This window comes from Pyxicephalus adspersus, chromosome 6 (assembly GCF_032062135.1).
Source record: "Pyxicephalus adspersus chromosome 6, UCB_Pads_2.0, whole genome shotgun sequence".
Lineage (NCBI taxonomy): Eukaryota > Metazoa > Chordata > Amphibia > Anura > Pyxicephalidae > Pyxicephalus > Pyxicephalus adspersus.
This window is the reverse complement of record NC_092863.1, coordinates 19,872,213-19,898,175: the sequence shown is the minus strand read 5'-3', so window position 1 is coordinate 19,898,175 and position 25,963 is coordinate 19,872,213. Positions and strand designations below refer to the sequence as shown.

Genomic DNA, 25,963 nt, shown 5'->3' with positions numbered 1-25,963 from the left:
AAAAAAACCTCCATGTAGACCCAGCACTTTTATTAGCTTATTTAAAGTTTGCCTTTAAAATGCTGGAAAACACATATGCCCAGAGTTTTCCTGCGTTTTAAACTAATTTGCATATTAGTGTTTAAAAACTCAGGAAACTGCGGGAAAAAGTCTTTGGTAGCGTTTACTCTCTTTTTCGGGCCTTTTCCAGCGCTTTAATTTATTAATGGTCCTGGTGTAGATTAACCCATTGTATGCATGGGGATTTCAAACAAGGGCTTTAAAAGCCTCAGGTTAAACGCTGGGGAAAAAGTCCATGTAGACTAAGCCTTGAAGACAAGCTAAACTCAAAAGTTCCCAAAAAAATACACTTGCCTTCAATTCCGCAGGGCAGTACGATCCATGTGGGGGCGTCTTGCATCTGGTCCCGGCATCTCACTGCGCATGCGTGGGATCAGCAAATTTTTCAATTTGCGTGAAAAGGCTCCTTCTGCCCATGCCCGAGATGCTCGGGCATGCGCAGAAGGAGCACCCAAAAGCCTCCCGGGAGATGTGACGTAGGTATCTCGGGAGGCTTTGGGCTTTTATTCAAGGTCAAGGTGTCAAGGGCATGAGTTTAAAGCAGAACTATCTAATCTCACTCACATCTTGACTGGCCGTCCCAGAATGACGTAGCTTTCATGGATTGCTGGGATGCATGTGCACCTCATTGTAAATTCAATTTTCTTTCTGCAATAGTTGCCTGCTCGAATTGTTTTACTTCTATTCTTCTGTTAAAATTCAAAACACCTCTAACATAATTCATAATTCATTGACAGGTGCATTTGATCTCCTTCAGATGGGTTTTTTGCATTCATATTGACATTTAAAACCTGAATGAGGGGAACAAATAAGAAATTTTAAATTTTTATTTTTTATTTTTCCCATACCAATAATTTTTGGTTTTCTAGACATACTCAAGTTTACAGAATTGCTCAAGTTTTAAATTTAAAGTAGATCTAAGCTAAAATAAAAAAAATGACATTTACCTTTAATCCCGCAGGTCCCAGATCTGGTCCCACGTTGTCCTGGAATTCCTCTTCGTCCCAGCTCTTCCTCTCGGTGCCTTCTTCAATCTTCACTTCTATCTTCCCTGAATCTCCCACTTTGCAGGGTTACATAGACATTTTGAAAGGGAAAAGGAAAAGAGAGCGGATCTCGTGCATACATGGGATCGCCCTCTCTTTCCCCTAGGAGGAAAAATGCGCCTTCTGCACATGTCCAACATCTCAGGCATGAGCAGAAGGAGCAGCCAGAGCCTCCTAGGATACGTGACGTAGGTATCGCACGCTCTCCGCTCCTATTAAGTCCTGATCGTCGTGATAATAAAGACATAAAACGGCAGTGCTGTGCCCTTTTTTTTTTTTACCCACCAACATTTTTACCTTACAATGATTTGTCTGCCCTTCAATGTAAAGTATAAACGTTGAGTTTAAATATGCTTTAATTATGGAGACATGAATACAAATTGTCATTGCTGAGGGGAAGACAGGGCAATGAATGACATGCACTGACAGGAAGCCATCATTATGACCCATACAGTGGGACGTCACTGGTAAAGGTCACATTCTGGGTATAGAAGCCCCGACAATAATAAAAGCCTAGCACAAGATATATATAACACGGGTATGGTAGCACACCCTAATGTCCCTACTCTGCCCGCCAAATGTCCGCTTTCCTCACCTAGCTCCCGAGCTGCGCTCCTCACCAAGGCCGTCGCCATGCTGCCGGAAGCAATCACGAGAGCTGGGCGCTAGGTATGACGGGAGCGGCCCGTATCCTAGCAACGGAGGACGCGCCCAGAAGAAAGAAAGTGCAAAGGTTCCATTCAAAGTTATTTACTATGACGGGTGAGTGGGGAATATATTGTAAGTGGGGGAATGATTAGGGGTGATACCTGGGGGGTAATAGCTGTGTGCTCACTGTCTGATCTTCGCATTTACAGGAAATAAGAATGAGGCGCTGGATACAATACTGGCTGCTATACTGAGGAGAAATGGGAGCCCTTCTATGTATGGGGAGACACAGGAGGACTTGTAAGCGTGCACAGCCATTCCAATACAATCTATATGTATAACATTGTATGTATGTATGTGTGTGAATATATGTATGTATGTGTGTGTGTGTGTATATATATATGTATATATGTGTTTATGTATTTGTGTGTGTGTGTGTGTGTACTCATGTGAGTGCACCAGTCATCTTTGTACAGCGCTGTGCTATTTGTCAGAGCTATATTTGGATGTATGTATGTTTCACTATCACTCAGAAACGCATGGAGACATTTCAAGCAAACTTGCTAGACATATGACTGGGACTCGAGTGAGTGCACCACTGATCTTTGTACATCGCTGTGGTATATGTCAGTGGTATATTTGCATCTATGTATGTATGTATGTGTGTATGTATTGCTCAGCACAGTGTGCCTTTTGCTTATATTTTTACATACTTTTTTTGGACTATAATATAAAATTGCAATGAATAAATATTCAACGCCAGGTAATCAGCTAGTATAATATAAGTGTCTACAAATGCAGATGAAAGTGAACCCACACATGTGGCACGACAATAGGTTCACTTTATTAGCATATTTGTTACATAAAAGACCTAAAATCACAAGACTATATATTTCTGAAAGCAAAAACCATGTAATAGAAAACAGCGGGGGTGCAATTTATATACTTCATATGATAGGTTTTCTATTATTTTTTATTTATTTATTATATCTTAATATCCTTATATTTAGTGTACACAAACACAATACTAATATTGATATTAAACAGGATTTATATAGCGCCAAGATATGACGCAGCACTTTACATTAAATAGGGGTTGCACATGACAGACAAATACAGTCACAGGCGGAGGAGAGGACCCTGCGCCGAAGAGCTTACAATCTAGGACTTGTAAATGATAAAAGATGTCTTGAGTAAATAGATATCAAATGTGTAGTTTAAATAATGCAAAAGAACAAACGACATGTATGTGAAACCGGTAAAAGTAACTAAAAACTAAACTTTTACAGTTCCTCTGGTGTTTACTGTATTTGCATGGGTATATGAGTAGGAATGGAAGGGGGTGCTTTAAAAAGTTTTTGTTTTAGTTTTTATTCTATAGCTATACAACATTCCCCCTATATATTAGCATAGTGGAGGTGACAGGTTCTCTTGCGTCTAGATCTGTTAGACCTCTAAGGCCATCGTCTAGCTACATCCTCAACCAGAGGTGGGATACGGACAGATCTGAAGCCCAAAATGCTCAGGACTGCTAGGTAAACACGTGCAATAATTGAACGACTAACGACAGATCAGCGATTATTTTGAACAATCGTATAGTGCACGATTCCGTACATACTATAACGATACAATCGTTCAAATATAATCCACCAATAATGTGCACACACTAGATACGATCATTTGAACGATGCAGGAAGTGACGTGTACCAGGGAAAGTGTATCACAGAACAATCCACGATCACTACACGACCATACACACAATCATGAACGATTGTCGCCCAAACAGATCCACCAGGACAGTCGTTCGTTTCCAGTGACATTCCTCGTTTATCGGCATCGCTGTGCACTTTTTTTGTTAACAATTATTGAACGATCGGTCGATAATGGTTCGTTTCCAGCAACAGTTATTGCACGTGTGTACATAGCCTTAAGTGTTTATACAACCAGAGATTTTAATGCTGGTTATTCCTTCAGGGGTAAAAAATCATTACTACAAGAAAGCTGGCAGAAAAAAACTCATGGCAGCTACGGCTGCCAAGTACCGGTACGTGCTTATACTGCCACCAACATATTCGTTCATGTGACAGCAGTAAAAGAGTAAGATACATGCATGTCCTAATAAAATGCTAAAGCACTATGTATGATACAGAATTGCATTTTTATAGAACAGTTGTATATTGTAAAAGTCCTTATGTAGCCACTTCTACATGCACTCCAGAGATGGCTATATGGCCCTTCTTTGTACAAGTTTCCTAATCATGACAGCAGTGTACTGTCCCGGTCTATTGTATCCTGAAATGGGCACTTGTAGTCCGTTATTACTCAAAAACCTGCACATTTTAAAATAATGAAAATGACTTCTGAAATGAAAATACCATGTAAAAGCTGACATGGGATTTATGTAATTGGGTTCACATATAATACTTTATCAGCTGCTTTACTAACAGTTTACTCCCCATCTCACCTTGCATTGCCAGGTATAGGGGTGAATGTGACTCCGCTCCTTTTAAAGTTACAGTGCTGATGCTTGGTGACTGGCTCCTTTGGTATCCAGCACATTGGGGCTGGAGGGGAGTCTTTAGCCAACTCATGACTTTGAGGTTACAGAAAGCTTCCTTTCTTCACTTTTACTGGCAAATTGGAGTTTTAGGGGATTGAATGGAAAGTAAATATAAGCAGTTGATGAGGTTGGTAATAAAGTGAATCTGCTACTTTGCCCCACATGGATAAAGCACAGCTTTACTTTTGGGCCAACCTTAGTAAAAAAAAGAGAGACAGAAAGTGATTGGAAATTCAAATTTTTACAATTGACACCAGAACCAAAAAGTCAGTGAAAATCCTATTATGATGATACCCTCACTTTAGAGAAATTCCTTCTCAGGGCCTATTGTGTCTAGATAAGAAGTGAAAGTAAATATTTCTATCACAAACAGCAAAACCTTTATAGGTTTTTACATTTCCTACTTTATCTAAAACATAAAATGGCTTAAATAGACTTCAAAAAAGCACTTACTTCCATCAATTTTTGAGATTACCGCTTCCTTATTCTAGGGCAGTGGTCATCAACCTTTTCGACCTCACAGACCACTACATTCACCAAACTCTGATGCGCGGGGAGCCATGTGTTACTCAAAGGGGAAGAAACTTCCCCTTTGGTGACTGATGCCAGAACCCATTCACTCTTCTATCACAGGCACAGACCTGCTTGCTAAATTCCGGGGGGGACAGTAGCACACGGCTGTGGAGGCAACAAAAGTCGTGTCCACAGCCCTGCGCTACTTTCCCTCTAGGATGTTTAGTAAGCAAGGTCTGAGCCTGCAATGGGAGAGTGGGCAGGTTGTGTCCATACGGAGTACAGAGCCGTGGAACACCGGTTGGTGACCGCTGTTCTAGGGAACCGTTGCCTCTGAGTAGATGCTACTCTACTGGCAGCCACCCCTTAGAGAATGAAAGCTATCAAATGTTCAGACGGTGGTATTAGGGCCAGAGCTGTGGGACAAGTGAATGAGTGCAGTGTTTTTAAAGCATTGAATCTGGCATGTAGTGAATGTTGCCTGGTGGGGAATCAATTACTACCTTTGAAACATACATAGACGCAAAAGATTTATAAATCATACATGGCTGCCATTGTGTAATAATGTCATTACAAATTTGTAAAACATAAGTACATATAACACTTAAATGATAAAACTATGTACATTACATTAATGTGTAAAGAAAATGTAATGGTGGGCAGCACAGTGGCTCAGTGGTTAGGGTTGCAGCGCTGGGTCTCAGGTTCAGACTTCAGCCAGGACACTATCTGCTGTTTGCAGGTTCTGCCTGTGGTTGCGTGGGTTTCCTCCAGGTACCCTGGTTTCCTCCCACATTCTAAAAACATGCAGTTAGGTTATTTGGCTTGTCCCCAAAATTGACCTTAGACTGTAATAATGACATATGACTATGGTAGGGACATAGATTGTGAGCCTTTTTGGAGGACAGCTAGTGACATGCTTGCGGACTTTGTAAAGCGATGCGTAATATGTTGGCGCTATATAAATACCGTGTAATAAAAATTATAATAATAATAAAGACTGTTTTATTATTAACGTGTTTTGACAGAACTTCAGCATTACAGCGCCTGCACATAGTGAGATTGGACAGAGAAGGGATCACAAAACTGAGCAATCTGGAGGCTGTAAAGGAGGTGCACAGCCTATACTTACAAGAGGTAATCCTGTAATATCCCGTAATATGCAAATAGAATGTATTTGCCAAGCAAACATGTTACAGCCTGATAATTTTAGGTCACGTGAACAGCCATAATGACCATTCACATTTCATTTTTAGCTTTCTGGAAAGAATACATTTTGTTTCTTTCTCTGACAAAAGTTTTATATGTGATATTTTTTTTACATTTACATAACTGCAGTACACAAGGCACCTTACACACTGCAGGCTCATTGTAATTAAAATAACGCAATGCAGTGCCAACTTGCAGTTTCCCATCTGAGCAAGGGCCTGTGCAGGCTATATGGTGTGTGTGGATTTGGGCTTCTGTTGATAGTTTTGATCAGTTTGCTTCTGAGATCAAACAATTAGTTAGACCTAACGTTGACCTTCTGAGTTGCACTTTGCTAGTCCCTTAGGGTTCTTTATGGTAAGGGAATGATGACTTTTTCAACAATATTGGCACATTGTGCCTGATTTAATAAAGCTCCCCAATTCTTTCATCAGTGAAGCTGGGTGATCCAGCAAACCTGGAATGGATCTGGCCCAGGATTGAAACATTTGCTAAATTATAGCAAAGAAATCCATTCCAGGTTTGCTGGATCAACCAGTTTCACTAATGAAAGTGTATCCTCTCCAGCCTTGGAGAGCTTTATTAAATCAGGCCAATTGCATCCATTTTAATCTTGAGATCCCCTAAATATACAGAATAACTCTAGCATAAGCAGATCAAAGCTAGTGGAAGTGGCCTGCAGACTGCTGTGCATAGCTTCCTGAAAACAGGACACTTTGTAAACACTCACATGTGATGTGGAATCTCCACGAATAAAAGAACAACTGGAGTGGCCACTGTCCTTCTGCACTTCTGAGTGTATTAGTTAATGTGTGTCATGCTGCACTTTGTGGTTTCTTCCACTGGTTGTAACATCACTATAGAGGTCAGTAGTTATGTAGTAAATGGAAAGGAACCACAGTATCCAGAGGGGAACATGCTTTCTGAACCATCCAGAAGATTCACTCTAAAGCAGTCGGTATTAACATTCTTTCATTACTACAGTCTGATAATGATACTGCTGATGCTAAAATAAGGCCAGCACATGCTACCTCTGGTGTTTTGAAACACCCCCAACTCCCAGGAGGAAAAGAAAAACTTCAGTAATTGTAATACATGTTTGCTGTAAGGGTCGTGTTTATTGGCTAATACAGAAATGGGTTTACTGACAATTCACATTAATAATTAATTAGCCAAAAGGTGCTTGCTAACTCAACATTTGTTTACAGATAACTTTTTTTTTTTAAAGCTTATCACTCATTACCTTTTTTTCTTTTTTTGTTAGAATCAAATAAAGAAAATTGAAAATTTAGATGTTCTCAAGAATCTGCAGTGAGTGTAACCAGCAAACTCTGTATCCGCTTAATATCTGATAGCATCATTATAGTTATATTGTTTATCTGCTCTTAGCTGTCTACCTGTTGCTTAGCATAACTTGATATCTAGCTGACATTTCTTTCTATTGTTCACCACAAATGTGATTACACCTGACTATTTCCAACCTTGATAGTATCTATGCAGTTTCTCTTTAAAGCTGACTAGGATTTCATTTTCTCTATTAAAACACCGCAATGAAAATGTGCATGTGTAATCCAATTTATCACTAGTATGTGATTTCTCTAAATGGAAGCTTCTGTGCCCAATGTGTTATTAAACTGGTAGTAAGTGAACACAATCTAAAATTAGGCTGGAGATGTATGACCACAAACTAGGTATATTTTTTTATTAATTTGGACAGGTTTCCTCTGCAATACAAGTTTAACATCAGCAGTTTCTAACCCTGTCAGCTAATAAACCCCCATAATATAATAACAGGGCTCAGAAATCTCCTACAGCAGGCTATATATGATTTTTCCCTTTGATTGAGCATTCTATTTGATAATTTTATAGGATTAACCATAAATTATTTCTGAATTTCAATGCCCAAAAGTGATCAATATCAGGTGTAAATTAAAAAGAATCAAGTCACAACATTTCAGAGACCATTTGATCAATCTAATAAAAGTCAGTTTGTGTTTAGAAGATCACAATTGTTTTTAAATGACTTTTACAATTTTTGAAATTAGTAGCTTCCTACAAAAGAAGCCTGTCTGTTACCCTGTGCCAGTGATACCTAAGCTTTGTTAAAAAGTGTTTGGCATTTACCACTTCCAGGGTTGTCGGATGCTCACATAGTTAGTAAGGTTGAAAAATTCCCATCGAGTTGAACCACTTGGAACATAAATAAACATATTAGAAAATCTGAATATTCCAGACAGAAACATATATGCATAGTTGACCCAGATAATAGCAAAAAATTTTAAAACATAGATTGTTTTCCAACATTCAAACAGACAAAACTGCTATGAAACAGTTCTGTAGAGTGGATCATAGGGAGTGATAAATATTAAATTCTTTTTGCCTCTTAATGTGAACTGCTAATCTGTTTTTTTTATGATAATTGCTACCATGCCATACTGTATGCATTTTTTGTAAGTTTGTTGCTTATCTGGTTCTGAAATAATAATAGCTTTGTAAGTGATATACTCCTCTGTCTATAATACCTTCTGAATCTGTTAGGCAATTGTGACACAACTTGGCACATGCTTGTTTTAGGTTTTGTGACCCAAACCACTGAAACCAGAAATCACGTATATTGCGTACATATTATTTTACTAAAGGTCCACTCAATGGTGTTGTAGTTCATATTGGATATCTATAACCTATATTGGATATCTAACCTGGGGTCTGCATCTACAAGATGCATCTACAAGGGTTTAAAACTTCTAAACATCATGTAAACAAGCATTTGAAATTGAATATAAAGTAATAAGGTTTGTTCATAAGGCAAAACAGTAAAACTTTTTTTCTGTGCATTGTAGGGTTTGCAGGTACTTTTTTTAATACATTCTATTATCCTTTGCAAGAATTTATTTATTAAGACAGTACGGGCACCAATGGTCTGTAGTTATACACAAGAAGCAGATTTATTTCTGTATCTATCATTAAACAGACCTATGATATATAATTGCTGGTTTGGTTTGCCGAGTGCTGCAATTCGATTTGCTGTTTGATTGAAATTAAGTTAACTGTTTTTGTTATTAAACCAAGTTTGCTACATATGTTTACATTTGTATTTTAGGTTTCTTAGTCTATCAGGGAACAGAATTGAGAATGTTCAAAATCTCCGCTGCTTGCAGAACCTGCAGTTCCTGGATCTATCTAATAATTTGATTCAGAAACTGAATGCTGGTGAGTTTTAACCAAAGTTAACATCTTTTTGCACTCTAACCCTGAATTTTACAACAGGATTCAAATCACAATATGCTTCTGCACCTCAAATGACAACGTCTCTTATATTCACAGGAGAATTACCCCAGAATCTTATGGTTTTGGATATGTCGGGAAATCCATGTACAAAGACAAAAAACTACAGGTGAGACTGTGAAGATAAACTTTTCATACACAGTGGATAGAGACATTGGACCTGATTTAGCTCGGTGAAGCTGGGTTATCCAGCAAACCTGGAATGGATTCCTTCAAAGTCGTTTTTTGAATCCTGGACCGGATCCATTCCAGGTTTGCTGAGAAGTGTATTCTCTCCAGCCTTGGAGAGCCTTAATAATTCAGGCCCAATGTGTGATTGAGACCCGTGTTCAAAAAATATATGGTATGGCATGTACACAAATATTAGAAAAGTATAGGAGTAAATTGAAAACACTGGCAATGTGGAGGTTGGCTCAAAAAATAAATAAATTGTACATTACTATGTTGTATTCATATAGCCATAGCTGAAGCACATACAGGGCCTGCACACAGAAATGTAATTGTCTGTGCTGCTTGGAACCATTTGAAGTTGTTGGAATATGACTGATACCCTTTTAAGCTGAGCTGACTTGCACCCAAAACTTCCTCACTGCCAAGTTATAAGACTGAAATTATGAATCAAGATTTTAAGATTTTTGTTTCTTCCACAGACAGCAAGTATTGGAAGCCCTGCCTCTCTTGCAAGAACTAGATGGAGTGACTGTGAAAGTCCAATGCAAGCAGAAGCCTCTCAGGGAAGATAGCAGTGACAGCGATGACGCTAGTCTGTCTGAAGAATCTGGTATAACATAATTTTCCAGTACTGTGATTTTTAAAATTGCTTTGCATAAATAGTAGACTTTGCGTAAAACCTTTGCATAAATAGTAGAAACATACTCAGCTATAAAAGGGTGGTTTATAAATAAGACCGTGGTTTCACCATCCTCAGCATTTTCCACTGTGATCAAATGCACAAACTGCCATGTTAGATTCTACATCATCTATTTCTGTAAGATACAGAACTGTTGTATGTAAACAAAACGTAAATGTGGGGATGTGCAAAATGACTTTACATACCTGTTTGTACTGATATTCTTTTTTGACCCTTTGCTCTAGTTTCTGTCTCAAATAACAAAAAAAAGTGTGGAGGCTGCCATTAATGAGCTTTCTTTCTGAAAATTCTAGTTGTGTGGCTGCCATACCATTTATTTGGCTTCAATATTTTGAATTGTTGACCTAGAATTAGGGGTTCTAATATCACTGGCTGCATGTTTGTTCCAGGTCAGTGCCTCAAAAACCATTGAAACAGTGATAATCAGGCAACTAGTATTTTGGGAACTGGTAATTGATGCTGGGTTTCTGCATATTCCTATATGTTTCATTTAACAATTACTTCCCATGTTGTTTTTTGTACAGTGAACATACACATTTTTGATTCTGTATGTTGGGGTTGCAGCCAGTGTCTCAAATTGTATACTAAAACTTGGCATTTACCACATTATTGATCACTAGTAAAACATGTTTAAATATATTAAGGAATAGTGTGTTATTGTGAGATATGATTATCTGCTGGGTTACATGTTTCTCCCTTGAATCAGTATTATTGGTTTAAGTATGTCTGTACCCCAAACTAGTATATATTGCTTTTCAAGTAATCAGTCATAATCTTAATATCAAAAGTACTTATTTGTAAATTTCTGATGATTGTAGCCATATTTAGTGCACTTGCAAAAGCACAGTTAAATTTTTAGGACAAGCTTTCTGGGGTCTGTCTGCTTCTTTCTTTAAGGCAGTCTCCATACTATGATTCTTTTTTAACTTCTTAATTGTTACCTTTTGGTTATCTTTCGTTTATCCTATTACACTGCTCATTATTCTTCTTATTATTCTATTATTATTCTTAAAAAAAACAAAAATGGAGACAGCCTTAAAGAGAGATAGGTTGCACAGCTGGAATTATAAGTTATTATAAATTTAAAACAAGTTATCAATTTTTTAAAAAGACAAATATTTAAAATTAAACAAGACCTTAAATTAAATAGAGACCACCCTCAGCAAAATTCCTGCTATGAGGAAGGTATGGTCAGCTTAAAAAGATATTTGTGCATATGTTTTACATATAGTTTTCTAATTGGTTATTTTTTATTAGCTTTGGTCTATGTTCAGTCTTTTTGTAGAAAAATAACATCCACATTCTTTGTGGGAATTTCCTTGTTTAACACATTCATTCTTTTCTCAGACAGTCTTTCATCTCTGGCTCATGACATGGTGCAAAGATCGCATCAGAGGAGGAAGAGAGCACTGAGAGAACATGAAGATCGTCTCACAGAAATGAATGACAGCAAAGATGGCCAATCTTTGCTTTCATCCCAGGATGAATTCTGCAGTGCTAAACTGCAAGGTATCGCTCATCAAAATCAAGATACACAAGACAAAGGATCTTCTATAGTCAAGAAGCCCAATGACATTAAATCTAACAAGAACCATCAAGCTGCCCCTTCACTTGAAAAGAATGTCAGAGATTTCAATAAGGTTGGGAAAGCTGTATTTAGGAATCAAACAGCAGCTTCCTCCACCCAGTTTTCTGCAGGCGTTTCATCTGAAAAAAAATTATATACAAGATACAATACTAATACATTGCCTTCTAGAACACTGCCATCCCCTAAAACCCAAACAAAACATCCACAAACAAGTAAGCATCCTGCAAAAATAACACAAGGTACAACCTCCTGCACCTTAAAAGAAAGACAGACCACAAAAAATGGACCCATTCCAGAAAAGGCAGCAGCTCCCAGAAGATCAACCACAAGTGCTCCAAATCAGAGACCTGCTGTCTCCGCCAAGAAATTGTAGAATGTATCAAGCAAAAGCTGCAGACAGAGACCACCCAAAGTAACTATCAGTAGGCTAAGAAGAAGAGAATGAAACATCACATTTGGCTGAGCAGGTTCAATTTGTTGATTGCTGTAGCAGCATGTTTATTGGAAACATTTATCATGGTTGGCATTAATTTAGAAAGTGGTGTAAGACAGTGAAAGTGAAGAATATTGAATTGTTATTTGTTGAACTCTTTGTACAGTGCAAGTTCTTTTTCTACGCTGAGATGAAATATGTCTGTGAGGTCAGGTTTCTTGGATCCATCAAGCAGTTTACTGACCACTAATAAATTATCAGCCTCTATTTCCCTTTGCTTCTTCTGTAGCATCCGTAGAGCCTCCTGTACAAACAAATAAGGTCTAGGTTAAAACAGCAGAATGTCTGATATTATGTGCAGCTCAACACAAAGGCTGCAAAAAATGTAATAAAGCAAAACACAATAAACAAAATACAGTGACAGAAAGAAAGCAGCTAGTGAACAAAAGCGAGAGCTGGCCACTGTTAGTTTTGAGCAGTTGAGCAAATGCTCAAGTTTACTATGTTAGTCATAGTCACTGAATTTATATGGTCCTGTGGAGTAAGAACATGCTGCATTTAATAAAGGCTTCTTTATTTTAATGTATCATATTTTCTGGGCCTTTTCCTTTAACTGTTGAAATCCAAAGCATTTTCTATTCATTTGGAAGATGTCTTGGCACTGTTGTTTATGCCTTTTATCATTAACATATTACATATTACAGTATAACTGTCCCAAATGCCTGCAGACTTCTGTCGCTTTCCTGAAAGTTTAGGATTACTGGAAATAAGTTATACACTTCCTGAATGTTAGATTAGGCTCACCCATGGGCCTAAACCCCAAGATATGCCTCCTTGACACCTCTGTTTAGACAGATATTTTATACTGATATTTATTCTACAGCTAAGAAACTGCTGGCCCAAACCTTAATGCAGGCACTGCCTTTGACACCGTGCCTAAAGAATGTCAATGCCATGGTACCATTGGGAAGGTCCTTAAAAGTATGCAACCATTGGGGAGGTCCTTAAAAGTTTATTAAAATCAACCTGTGACGCCTAATTAGGAGCTTCTATGTACCTATTAATACTAAAATATACATAGGGTTATATGCCAACTCCCCTAGGCCCCAGTTTTGTTGACCTGTTATTCCAGTGTCAATATCCTGGCATACCTAATAGGTTTAAAGTTATGGCAGGCTTTCATTTAGCAATCTTAAGATAACTAACTTCCATATTATTCCATATGTTTTTGAACTGCTCAGTGTTTTAATTAGTTTCTTTAACTGTAATACCTACTTTTTCTGTTTTTTTGAATAAACTGGTCCCCTCCCTTAACAGGAATCAAAAAACGTTTTGGGTTTCTTAACCTTCCTAGCAGTCCAATTATATCGTTGTTGATATAACTGCTCAGTTATCCCCCCTGACCATAGAAAAAATAAAATCATCGTATCTCTTTGGATTTGGGAAAGGACAGGAACATGGGGCAAGAAAATTTTGTGACACACTGTACCAAAGACTGCAAATTTTTTAAGTCACATGATATTCGTGCAACTTTATCAGTTTTTTTTTAGTAGAATTTTAGTGAAAGCAAACACAATACAGTTCCCAATTTTCAACAAATGTTCAATAATGTACCCACCCTAAAAATTGTATGAGCCCTAGAGATGGCCAAAAATGACGGTAACCAAAACTGTCCATAGTTGACACCTTAAAAGCCTTTAAAGTACAAAAGGCTTTTGAAGCCAGGTTTAATTTTAAAACAGTGAGCTCATTATCAATCTCTGAAATATGTTAATGATTTCCATCATACCTCATTGCCTTCACAGGCCTCCAATGCCTTCTGGTGGTGTTTGTATAGTTCATGTCGCCTGTCCACTTGGGTTTTAAATCGAGGAATCTGCCTAAGAGGGTCTTTTTCACCAAATACAGGAGACAGCAACCAGGGTACTTGTGTAACTTCCGTGCCAAACACAAATGGCTTAAACACTGACCTGCATTAAAATACGTAGAGGGAGTATTAGACTGTCAGCGAATAAAAGGGCATTAAAATAAATGTTTTCTTGACTATTAGGTGTGTCATTGCTGACCTTAGGAAAATGTTAATATGCTGCCCCAATGCCAAACCAGGTAAATCAAAAACATGTCAGAAGCTTTAACTGACATACTTTTTCTGAATAACTAATACTGTACAAAGTATTGTAGCTAGAAAGCCATCAGCCTGACAGTGATCAAATATTCCTTAATTTGTAAAATGGGAGTATCAGTAGCACCTTTTTTCTTTTTCTCAAGAAAGTTTTCCATTGATTAAAGTACATTAAAACATAACCACATAGATTGGTAAAATTCAAATCAAATACCACTATTTTATTGTTTTTATGAGAAAAGAATAGAGTAAGTGGGATAGCATTTTAGTTTGCCCACTTTTCCAATTAAGATTTACTGGTCAAAAAAATAATATAGAATGGCAAGCATTATATTAGTTCTTTACAGGTAAACAAAATATTTTGGCAGGTAAAGTATAAAGCAGGGTTGCCCAACCTACGGCCTGTGGGCCACATCCAGCCTGCGGAGCTGCGGAATATGGCCCTCTCCTCATATCTGCTCGTTGTCTTGCTGGGGACAGGACGCCGGCACAACAATACCAGTGCCCCGCAAGGCAATGAGCATTACAAAGATGAAACATTGGTCCCCGGCTTTCTATGCTGACAGCTAAAGGGGGCAGGGAGAAAGACAGTGAGCCTTATGTAACACCGCCTTCCTCCCCGCCCCTTCAGCTGTCAGCGGAGAAAGTTGTGGACTTCCATCCACTGTGGACTGTGGAATGCCATCCAGTGCTCAAGAACAGGATCGGAGCTCTGTTTCCGTTTTGGGACAGGTCAGCAAGGGCTCAGTACCATGTGTCTCAACTGTGTAATGCAGTTGCCCCGATACCAATGCCCTGTCCCCCGCAAGACAAAATGCATTACAAAGATGAGACACATAGAACTGTGCCTCACTAACCTGTCCCCATGTGGAAACAGCTCTGATCCTGTTCTTGAGCACTGGATGGCATTCTAAGTCCACAGCTTTCTCCGCTGACAGCCAAAAGAAGGAGGGGAGGAAGGCAGTGAAGCTTCTGTAACACCGCCTTCCTCCCCGTCCCCTTCAACTGTCAGGAGATATCCAAACATTCAAAAGATGGTTTGTCAAAAGCAACTGCAGACATCCCATTAAGAAAATGAGCACCAAATGGTGCAGAAATTTTTGGTTTGTCATTTCTTTTATTTGGTGCATGTATGTTACAGTAACCCGGTCAACGGGTTTAATCTCAAGTCATGTCAAATGCGGACCCCCGATAAAAAAAGGTTGGGCACCACTGGAAAAAAGTGTTACTTAGAAAGGTACATTTTAAAAAATCATTTTAAACATGTTACTGCATGTGTAGTGATATATTCCTGCTAGCAGGAGAAGGGCAGCAACCAGCAAATATTGTGGCAAAAAAATGCAAAATTGCATTCTATCTGCCTTCTTACCTGCATGGATCTGGTGTTGCAGTGATAAGATGGATGCATGGTAAGTTAGACTGAGGTAGAATAGATATCATACTGCCTGTGGTGCGGAATCCACCAGAATCCATGCAGATACCACTATTTTTATCTCGTAGAATGTGCAGCATTGTCTCAACTGTGATGTGCCCTGAAAGGGAATTGGATATAATATATTATTGTTTTGTACATTTTCTAGGTCTTCCCGGTCCTCAAATGAAAGTGTAATTGTCTACACTATACATAGTTCCTGAATATTCAGCATCCTCCCATCTTCCACTGAGCCGAAAGAAGGCCCTAGAAGCAGTAAATCTGACAGCTGCTTTTCTAAAAAAAACAGTTGTGAGGAGTAAACTTAAGGTAATGGGCTTCAACCCATAAAGTAAACATATCCTTGTGCTGATTTTTTAAGGTGGAGCGTTAAAAAGAAATATTAATATGGTGTGATGGATATATCTTGGATATTATAATATATAATATCATCTTCCAGTTCACTAAAGTTCTGTTTTGCACTTGCAGCATGATCAGGAAATCTTACTCCTCTTCAGAAGGGTGCAACCCTTATAAACTGAAAACTTTTCAAGAACTAATACAACAATTTATTCTCAATTCAAACTAATGCTTTTACTATCCCCAGGTTATTACCTTAAAACCTACATGAAAGTGTGCCTTCTGTCCTAAAATCTATTTTCCTAAACAATCTCATACCTAATAAAACCTATTCCATATCCAAGATATTGAATATGATTTCTATCCTATATCTATCACTCCAGAATTTCTTGAGAAGTTTAAAGGGCAATATGATCACTTTGTATAAATATATAAACGATCCATATAGAGAACTCTCTTCCCAACCAATGTACTTTGAGATCATTACAAAGAACAGGAGGGCACTCTTTGTGTCTGGAGGAATAGAAGTTTAAGCTCCAGATAAGGAAGGGATTTTTCACTGTAAGGTCTGTGAAAATGTAGAATCGGATCCCTCAGAATGTAGTTTCAGCAACTACTATAGATTGCTTTAAGAAAAAGCTGGATGTTTTCTAGGAGCACAGAATATACCTGGGTACTAAGGCTTTAAAGTAAAAAAAACAGTGGCCGTTGATCCAGGGAACATCTGATTGCCATATAAAATCAGGACGTTTTTTTTCCCTGTTGAAGCAAATTGTACCAGGGTTTTTTTTTTATTTTGGCTTCCTCTGGACCCACTATGTCCATAGGGTTTTATATCTGGGATATGTTTATTTTCCTAGTGGTTGACCTTGATGGTCTTATGTCTTTTTTTAACCTGACCTACTATGCAACTATAATCGGCACAAGTATGTTACGTGAGTATGTTAATTGAGAGCCCTAAAGCTTTTCCTTAGGCCTTCTTTAAGGCATTAGATGCCATTGGACCTGATTTATTAAAGCTAAAGAGGATACACATTCTGCAGTAAAGCTGGGTGATCCAGCAAAGCTGGAATAGTTTTCTTAAACGTCAATTGCTATTAGCAAATGTTTTCAATCCTGGACCGGATCCATTCCAGGTTTGCTGGATCACTCAGCTTTACTGATAAAAGTGTATTCCCTCCAGCCTTGGAGAGCTTTAAAAAATCAGGTCCATTGTGTCACTTATAGTAACTCTCAACTGTCTAAAATCAGACAATACATATACAAATATTTTACTTCCGAGAAAATACCTAATGGACCTCCTGCTCCTACTTTTTAGGTATGCAGATGTTTCAACAACTCAAATACTTAAATACCTACAATTGAAGAATAGTAGACTAGATTGTCTTCCCTCTAGCAACTATTCTGTTATAAAAAAAAACTACATACTAAAAGTTACAGACAAAAACTTTGCACTTTCCACTCGATGAAGAGATGGAAATATTCATAGAAAAATCCCTTTTTCAATAAGAAACTGGCATGATGATGGACCAACTTCTGTTTACTACTTGGTATACCAAGGTTTAACTAATAAATTAATTTTACCTTGTAGCATCTTATTGACCATTATAATTATGACTCATGGGGAGCTATTGAAATATATATATATATATATATATATATATTATATATATATATATGTGTTATGAGCTTTACCAACATTTTATGTATTTTTCTTTATATATTATTAATTTACAGTATTACAAATAGGCCTTAAGTGATGTGGACTGATGAAGCAAAGATAAAGTAACAGTAATTAAAGACACGTTTGGAACAAACAGCCAATATTGTAAATGTTATTATTTGGTGTTGCTTTTCTGCTACCGGGTAACTAACCAGCTATGAATTCTGTATTACATCAACATGTGCTTGATGAGAATGCAAGGCCATCTGTCCAAAAGTTCAACTTGACTTTGAATCTCCTACCACAAATGATCAAAGGAACACCAACCAGTCAGTGCCAAAAACTGGAAAGAAGGTATATAAAATGCCTACTGTCACAAGATGAGAAAAGCTGTCTGAACATCCGTGTCTGGGCCACAGCCCTGCACGAATCTGGTTACCTGCGATGTGGTTTGCCGCAGTTTTCTGCGCATCCAGGAATCACCAACTGCCAAAAGATGTTTCAAAACTAAAATTTAAAAAAGAAAAAAATGTGCAGCAAGTGACAGCAACAATTTTAAGGACTGACCTGCGCTTTACCTCTAAACTGATAACCTGTAAAAGCTTTTAGGGGTCACTTATGGAAAATTTTGGGAACCATTGTTTCTCATATTTCATGGACTAGAATTGTGAGGCTGGACACATATTACTTAATTTTAAAATCATGTGACATAAAAATTGGAACTATGGTGGGCAGCATGGTGGCTCAGGGGTTAGCACTCCGGCCTTTGCAGCACTAGGTCCCAAGATCGATTCCAAGCCAGGACATTATCTGCATGGAGTTTGCTACTCCAGTTTCCTCCCAAGAACATGCAGTGAGGATAATTGGCTTCCACCTAAAAATTGACCCTAGACTACATTAATGACATATGACTATGGTAGGGACATTAGATTGTGAGCTCCTTTGAGGGACAGTTAGTGACACGACTATGGACTTTGTACAGCACTGTGTAATATGATGGCACTATATAAATACTGTGTAATAATAATAATACTGCTACTGGAATGTGTCTTTTTTTTACACACATCTGTGTAGATGTGTGTAAAAAAAAAAAAAAAGACATTCTAGTAGCAGTAGTTCCAATTTTTATGGCACATGATTATTTATAATTAAATAATGCATGCATTTTTGTATATTACTGTGTCCAATTCAATGTAATAAACAAGGTCAGAATCAAAACAGACAGCAGTGCAGGTAGCTCTGCTTTGTGGAATTATGTGTGGCAACCGCATAGGGCTAATGTGTATCAACCTTTCTTGTAAAAAATATTTACAAAAATTAAACAAGTTCAATGCCATTTTCATGGCACACTTAAACATTTAGCTTAAAGTACGCTCTACTGGGAAACTCTTGTGAGATTGAGAACTGCAATTTGTAGGCTGTCGTGGGATAAAAGATCTATCACATGCCAGTTCTTTAAAAGAAAAATTAAAAAGAAACTATACTTGAAGACAACAGTACTCACATAACGAAGACTAAATATTTCCATCTTATTAGCAAGAAATAAAATGTCAGTCTGATTAGCGAGTGGTAGCTATGAATCACAAAGTGTGGGGCGTTATTCTCTGATCTCCTAAAAAAAACATTAAATTGATATAGTATAAAATCTGATTTCTATGCAGCAGAATATATGTCTGCTCACCTTCTTGCTTCTTCAGCAGTTCTTGGCCAGCTTTGAATCTCGCCTTTGCCGCCTCCATACGCACTGGTTGTTTCTCTAGAGAATAGACTTTCCTGAAGTTGAACTCTTCCTTTTCATTCCACCAGCCCTGTGATAGGGCATGTGAGCACAGCTGTTGGTGTTTCTGCCATATATCTGTGCCCACACTGAGCTGGTTAGAGATGTTTCGTGCCCCTTCTATTTAAGAAACACAATAAAAAAACACATGAAAGTAATAAGCAGCCCATCAATTAATCACACTTAGCTAAACAAGAATGTATATCTTACATATAACTAAATACCTAAAGAGAACATTTGTCTTGGCAATAATGATGTCTGAATCAACATTATTATCAAATGTGAAATTCTTGTTTGTTAAGAAAAGAAAAGCATCTTAGAGCTGAACTATGGCCTCAATTAAAAACAAAACAAAAGGGGTTGTATTAAAAATATAAGTGCAATTACACTTCAAGCAAAAGCCTCAGTATCTGTATAGGGTTAGATGGTAATTTTTTTGGTTGCACATTAAATGTTTACAGCTAATTTTTTACATGCTGGTAAATCAGACTGCCGATTCGTCCAGGGTTAATAAAGTAGGGTCAAGGGTTAGGTTTTTCATTGGAGACATAACGCACATATTATTTACACTTGATATTGCTAAAAGCCTTGAGCCGAGGAGAATTGAAAATCAACAGGAAATACATTATACCATTGATAGGAACAGAAATGGATGCTTTTTGTCAATATTCTGTAACTTACCAGTGATCTTTTCGGCTGCCCAGTACTGCCCAGCGGTCTCGAGTACATATGCTTCCTGGCGGTCACATATTAGGAATGTGTTGTGGTACATGAAGGGCTCAGGCTCCTCTTTACAGCTGCCCCCCTGACCATAAGATGCCAGGAGTTCAGTAATAACTTGCACACCAGCTTTGGCAGAAGTGGAGCGTTCCAGTGCTAATCTACGAGGAGGTGGGGGAAAGCACAAATCTGTGAAGCTAAAACTCTGGCTTCAATAGTCTCTGGCCACAGATGCACAAGCTTGCAGTTACTAAATCAACTTTTTCATAAACTTTTCTTCATCACACAAAGCAAGGAAATACAAGCTTATAACCTTGGATACTGTGGCATAGTAAAAGATATTTAAACACTCAGACATCGACATAGAAAGAGTTAGAGATATAGAAGGATAAGAACAGTTAGAAAACTGGGATACAGGGAAGAAACTTACCAAGGAAATTAGACACAGAAATAAAAATATAAAAAATGCAGAACTTCAACCTGTATATTTGTTTTATCGTAGTAATTTTAAAAGTATAAAAGAATAACCTATCCTGTCCTAGATAGCAGTTCTCTGGACCACAAGAAAATTTTGGTGGACTGCGGCCAGTGCGCACCCCAGCGTGGTCAGGAGAAGGACATCGCTGTGGGGCGCACTGGCCAGAGCCACGGACCATGTACCTATGGATCGCTGGTTAAGGGCCAAGGGCGGGGTATGGCTAGGACCTCGGATGGGAGAGTGTGTGGGTTCTGGCATCATTAAGTCACTCTGGGGCAAGTTTCTTCCCCTTTGAGTGACACATGGGTCCCTGCTCATGCGCAGTCCGGAGTCTGTAAATTTAGTGGTCTGTGAGGTCCAAAAGCTTGGCGACCACTGCTATATAATGTGATCTCACCTATGGCACACACACATATTGGTCTTTTGATTATTTTTCATTCAGAACCACAGAAGCGAAAATGGGTTATCTACACTGTCATTACACTGCGTATTTAAAATCCCATGTCCTTTTCACAGACTTTGCTTTGGCAAGTTCTGACACAAAGATGGAGCCCTGGCACTTTTAAGTCATGATCGTGTGTGAACCTCTTTACTGCACTCAACTAAAATGACATAATGACAGAATCCTGTTTAGTGTAATTTTAAGAGCTACCCATAGGATGGCTAAGTAGCCACAGAGGGATAAAGAGAGAAAGGTAAATCTTCCAGACATCAAAATTTCTTACCAAGATCTTAGCAATAGCCACACACACACAGAATCCGGACTGCACATGAGCAGGGAGCCACGTGTCACTCAAAGGGGAAGAAACTTCCCCCAGAGTGACATCATGATGCCAGAACCCCCCCACTCACCCATCACAGGCTCAGACTTGTTTACTAAACAAGGGGTCAGTAGGGCAGGGCTGTGGACGCAACAAAAGTTGTGTCCTCAGACATGGGAGAGTGGGCGTGTTGTGTCCATATGGGGGACATGATTAGTGGGGTAAGGAGAAGGACTCTGCTGGGGGGTGCACTGGCTAGAGCCAAGGACCACTAACATTTTCTTGCGGACCACCAGTTAGCGACAGCTGCCTTAGACAACAAAATCAGTAAATCATTTATCAAATAGGACAGAAAAGTTCAAAGAAAATATTCATTTAGTTTTATTCTCATTATAATCACACATCCGTGTCGCTTATTTTTCACAAATACCAAGGACAATTTCTAGGGAAGCCAATTAACCTAACTGCACCTTTTTGGAGGTGAGGGGGAAAGCGTAGTGCCCTGAGTAGTGTTGGTCGAATATTTAACTATTCGATTGGACAGCTATTCAATAGGGGGATATTGTTCGGGTGATCGAATGCCGAATTCCAACACCATTAAAGTCAATGGTGGGAAAATTCTGGTTAATTTGCGGGACTGTGAAGAAATGCAAGAGCAATCAGGGGAGCAGAGCTAACAGCTCCGCTCCCGATTGTTCTTGCAGCCCTTTACTAGTTGTATGCGTTCTTGGATAGTTTCCTTAACCAAGAACACAGGAGTCCTGTGTTCCTGGATAGAGAAACTCTCTCCAGGAATAAGGGTTGTGCTCCCTGGTTGGCTGAGGAAAGCTTTCCTCAGCCAATCAGAGAGCACTAGAGGTTTTGGATAGCCTCTAGTGCCGGGGATCGCACACTGTGCTCAATGAATGCGACTGTGGCCGCATTAATTGAGAAGATCCCCGGGGCACTAGAGGCTAAATGGGGACAAGTCTCCCCATTCAAACCCTCTAGTGCTCTGTGATTGGCTGGGGAAAGGAAAATCCTGATGACATTTGAGCTGTCATCAGGGTTTACCTTTCCTCAGCCACTCACAGAGCACTAGAGGTAATGAATGGGGAAACTTGTCCCTATTTAACCTCTAGTGTCCGGGGATCCCACACTGACAGGAGGATTCCCATGACTGTGCAGCCGTGGGAATTATCGTGTCATTGTGGGATAACCTGTAAAAAAATAAAAGTTAGGTACACAAATCACACACATTCAATAAATTACTTTAACATTAATTTTTTTTAACACATTTTTTTTACACACGAATTTGCGCCGTTGAATCCCGTGGTTTTTGGGTCAGGTCTATCCGAATTCGAACAGCCATATTCAGCTCCAATATAAGGACAACCCGAATTTAAACACCAACACTAGCCCTGAAGAAACTCACATAAAAACAAGAAAGTAACAGCATTTGTGAAAAGAAGGGCCAATTTGAGAAGTGCGGTTTGTGTTATTTTCTGGGATCCACCACTGTAAGTTTACAAACCTCACCTTACTAAATCCATGCCCAACAGAGCCTCATGCTCTACAACAGGTTCCTTGGTCCAAACTGCTTCATTCCCAATACAGACCCCCATCTCATTAGCTCCCATCTCAGCACCCCACAACCAGGCTGGACGACTCAGGATCACAGCTAGTGTCTTTGGAGCCTGCTCCACTTCTATGTAGGTGCACTATTTTCCACAGAAGAAACAGGTAAATTCATTTAAAAGATAATATTAAGAAGAAAACACATTTGAAAACTTAAGCAGATATTACAATCAATGAAAATTTAACATCAAAATTGTAAGTTTTGGTCCAGAAATAGGAACCTTAAAGTTGCAGATGAGCTGCTGCACTAACCATTTAATATTTAACCCATAGTGGAAGGACAGGGGGACAGCACGGATCCCTAAAAAATAATTGAAAGCAATATTTTTTATGGCAGGCTGTTAGAAAGTCTTCCACAAAGATAGCCCAGTACTAAACTCTCTTTGGTGGGCAGTGACTTAAATCTTCAATTTGTTTCACAATTACTGATGGGGTGCTTTGTGATGCTTATATATAGTAAAATATGACCTTATTATAATATTACATTATATTAAAATCATTTTATTTTTAATATTATTTAACGTTGATTACCATGCTGCCTGTCGTAGAGGTATGTATAAGCAAAAATTCCAAAACATACAACATTCCTGAAAATGTCTTTTGGAGAGCTTTACCATTTTCTTCACTTAATAATAAGCTTCACTTAACTTCTTCACTTAAGCAATAAGCATTTGACATAAGTTTAAACATTTCAAATGTTTGGAAACAGTTTGGCTTTAAACCTACCCAGTTCTTAGCAATTTGGCTAACATGAACAAATCTGAAATTATAATTGTTCTTACCAGGACTTTTGACCCTGGTGGATATGTAGCCGCAGGATAGTATACAACCTCCTGGACCTCCATATAAGGTCGATCTGAATTCTTTGCAAATATAACCACAGGTGAGCTTGAAGAGGGTGGAAGTGACACGAAACAGTCACATGAATTAGGGCACAATTGATGGGACATGGCACTGCAAAAAAGAAAAAAACTGCGTTAGATTGGATCATTTTTAACCAATAACCTTTCAGGACAACCCATGAGGGATAGTGGCTCATCCCACTAGGAACTGGGAACACATTACAGAATAATAACTGCTAAAGGGGCAATATCAGCAATACCAGGGATAGTGGTAGTTTATTGTTAAGTGCATCTAAAATATTTTTAATTTACATAGAAGCGTTGGTAAGGTAAAAATGTTTTTTTTGTGGTTTTTTTTTTAAGTGCAACACCCCACAGCAATGAAGACTTAATGGCAGAATCTCCCGGGACACCTACGTCAATGCATCCCAGGAGGCCCTGGTGCAGAAGGGGCATCTCTTCCCCCAATGTGAAAAAGATGTCAATCTCACGCATGTACAGTGAGATCAGCTCTTTTTTTTCCCCTTTACAGCAGTCGAGTCACCTGATCTCATACAGGTGATGGAGCAAGTAGAATGGAAGAAAAGGTAGAAAATGGCGGCGCCTGGAGCTTCCGGGACAAAGAGGAATCCCAGGATGACGCGGGACCGGATCACAAGAAGGACTGGCGCCATCGAAGGATCTGTCGGATTAAACATAAATATGATTTTTTTGTTTTTAGTTTACTTCCACTTTAAAGAGGAACTAAACTCAAAAAAGCAAAAAAAAAAAAAAAACACAAATCCTGCAGGGCAGTCTGAAGCCCCCGGGGATGTCCTGCATCGGGTCCCGCATCGTCCCAGCATTCATCCCAGGGACAATGCTCTGGGTGCCACCATCTTCTCTTCTTCTTCCTTTTCTTCATCGTAAGATGAATTTAGGATGAAAAAAAAAATTTGCCAATCTCACTGCTCATGCAAATTTTTATCTTTGCATAAAAAGGCTCCTTCTGCACATGCCTGAGATGCTGGAGCATGCACAGAATTAGCACCCAAGAGCCTCCCGGGATACCTGACGTAGGTATTCCGGGCGGCTTTGCGCTCCCATTCGTTTGTCCATTTGACAATTAGAGGGCGGTGCTGCACCTTTTTTTTTTTGGAAAAAGGGTGTTGCACTTAAAAAAAACCCAAACAGAATTTTTACTTTACATAAAAGGGTTGTCTACCCTTTTATGTAAAGTGAAAATTCTGAGTTTAGGTACGCTTTAAGGCTTTACATTTACATATACATTTACTCCAGCCAAAGTCTTGCTTGCCAAGTACTTTGCATATGTTTTTTAGCAACAGAGTCTCTTTAAAGTCTAATTATATCCAGAGCGTTTTATATTAGTTTTATATTGTGTAGGAAAGGGTTACAAGCTCAGATTGTTTTTGCTATGTGCGCAGATCAGTATAGCAAGAAGATTTGTTCAGACTAGAAGTTTTGATCTACTACATTTTTGCATTAGTTTAACACCTTGCACAGGTGGAAAGTGTCTCCAAAACAGGAAGCAAGGATCTTGACAAGGGGGCACAGACGGCAGGGTAAAACCTAAAATGGGCTAAAAAAAAAGAGATATAGTTTAAGGCTTTGTTCTATAAGAAAGTGTGTTGTCATGTGTTATAATAACACCACACATGTTGGGAATGAGACCTAACAATAAAAGATTTGAAGTTTATAAATAAAGAAAACTTCACAAATATTTTACCTGCTTGTTTGTCTTTCTGGTTGAAGTTCTGGCCTGCTGCAGGAAGTGAAGCCTGATTCTAAAGTACCAAGCTGAGTTTTGTGATTGAAAAGCAAACTCACACACACTATTTTAGATTTTTTTTTTTTGTGCTTTCTTATCTATACACTTACGTTGTTACCTGTGCTGTTCTGGGTCTTGCTCTGAATAAACGGTTTTCTTACTTATATATGGAGCACCTGGCTTGAGCTGTGCAGTCGTCAGTGAATGGTAAAGGCCACAAGCACCTGCTGC

The 25,963-nt window shown here is 38.7% G+C and overlaps 3 protein-coding genes across 4 annotated transcripts in view; 1 reads left to right on the top strand and 2 right to left on the bottom strand.

Moving 5' to 3' along the window:
* The window catches only part of MRPL10 (mitochondrial ribosomal protein L10), a gene marked incomplete in the record, with an annotated part of 11,977 nt that extends 10,220 nt beyond the window's left edge, over nt 1–1,757 (bottom strand). The window contains 1 exon segment of the mRNA XM_072414892.1: nt 1,702–1,757. Coding sequence (XP_072270993.1) covers nt 1,702–1,741 — 40 coding nt within the window.
* A 20-nt stretch (nt 1,758–1,777) lies between these two features.
* LRRC46 (leucine rich repeat containing 46) lies at nt 1,778–12,480 on the top strand. Its single transcript, XM_072414891.1, has 8 exons — nt 1,778–1,868; nt 1,964–2,054; nt 5,856–5,964; nt 7,301–7,347; nt 9,137–9,246; nt 9,361–9,430; nt 9,972–10,102; nt 11,540–12,480. Exons 1-8 carry the CDS (start codon nt 1,778–1,780, stop codon nt 12,151–12,153), a joined length of 1,263 nt encoding a protein of 420 aa, XP_072270992.1. The 3' UTR covers nt 12,154–12,480.
* On the bottom strand, nt 12,249–25,963 carry SCRN2 (secernin 2). Of its 2 annotated transcripts, none has more exons than XM_072414888.1 (8): nt 25,843–25,963; nt 23,905–24,076; nt 23,024–23,205; nt 20,228–20,427; nt 19,451–19,666; nt 15,705–15,867; nt 14,003–14,183; nt 12,249–12,517 (listed from the first exon to the last, which is right to left on the bottom strand). In XM_072414888.1, the coding sequence occupies exons 2-8, from the start codon at nt 24,070–24,072 to the stop codon at nt 12,356–12,358; spliced, it is 1,272 nt and encodes a 423-aa protein (XP_072270989.1). In that variant the 5' UTR covers nt 24,073–24,076; nt 25,843–25,963; the 3' UTR covers nt 12,249–12,355. The 2 variants fall into 2 exon arrangements, with proteins under 2 accessions (XP_072270989.1, XP_072270990.1); XM_072414889.1 differs by having other exon boundaries at nt 25,851–25,951.

Excerpts from the sequence above, each read along its gene's own strand:
- SCRN2 (XM_072414888.1), bottom strand. The coding sequence starts at position 24,072 with ATGTCCCATCAATTGTGCCCTAATTCATGTGACTGTTTCGTGTCACTT. Across the intron at positions 23,206-23,904 it reads CACCAGGGTCAAAAGTCCTG|TGCACCTACATAGAAGTGGA; the intron begins GTAAGAACAATT and ends TGTGGAAAATAG. Across the intron at positions 12,518-14,002 it reads AGGCCTGTGAAGGCAATGAG|GAGGCTCTACGGATGCTACA; the intron begins GTATGATGGAAA and ends TTGTTTGTACAG.
- LRRC46 (XM_072414891.1), top strand. The coding sequence starts at position 1,778 with ATGACGGGAGCGGCCCGTATCCTAGCAACGGAGGACGCGCCCAGAAGA. Across the intron at positions 9,247-9,360 it reads GATTCAGAAACTGAATGCTG|GAGAATTACCCCAGAATCTT; the intron begins GTGAGTTTTAAC and ends TTATATTCACAG. Across the intron at positions 10,103-11,539 it reads TAGTCTGTCTGAAGAATCTG|ACAGTCTTTCATCTCTGGCT; the intron begins GTATAACATAAT and ends TTCTTTTCTCAG.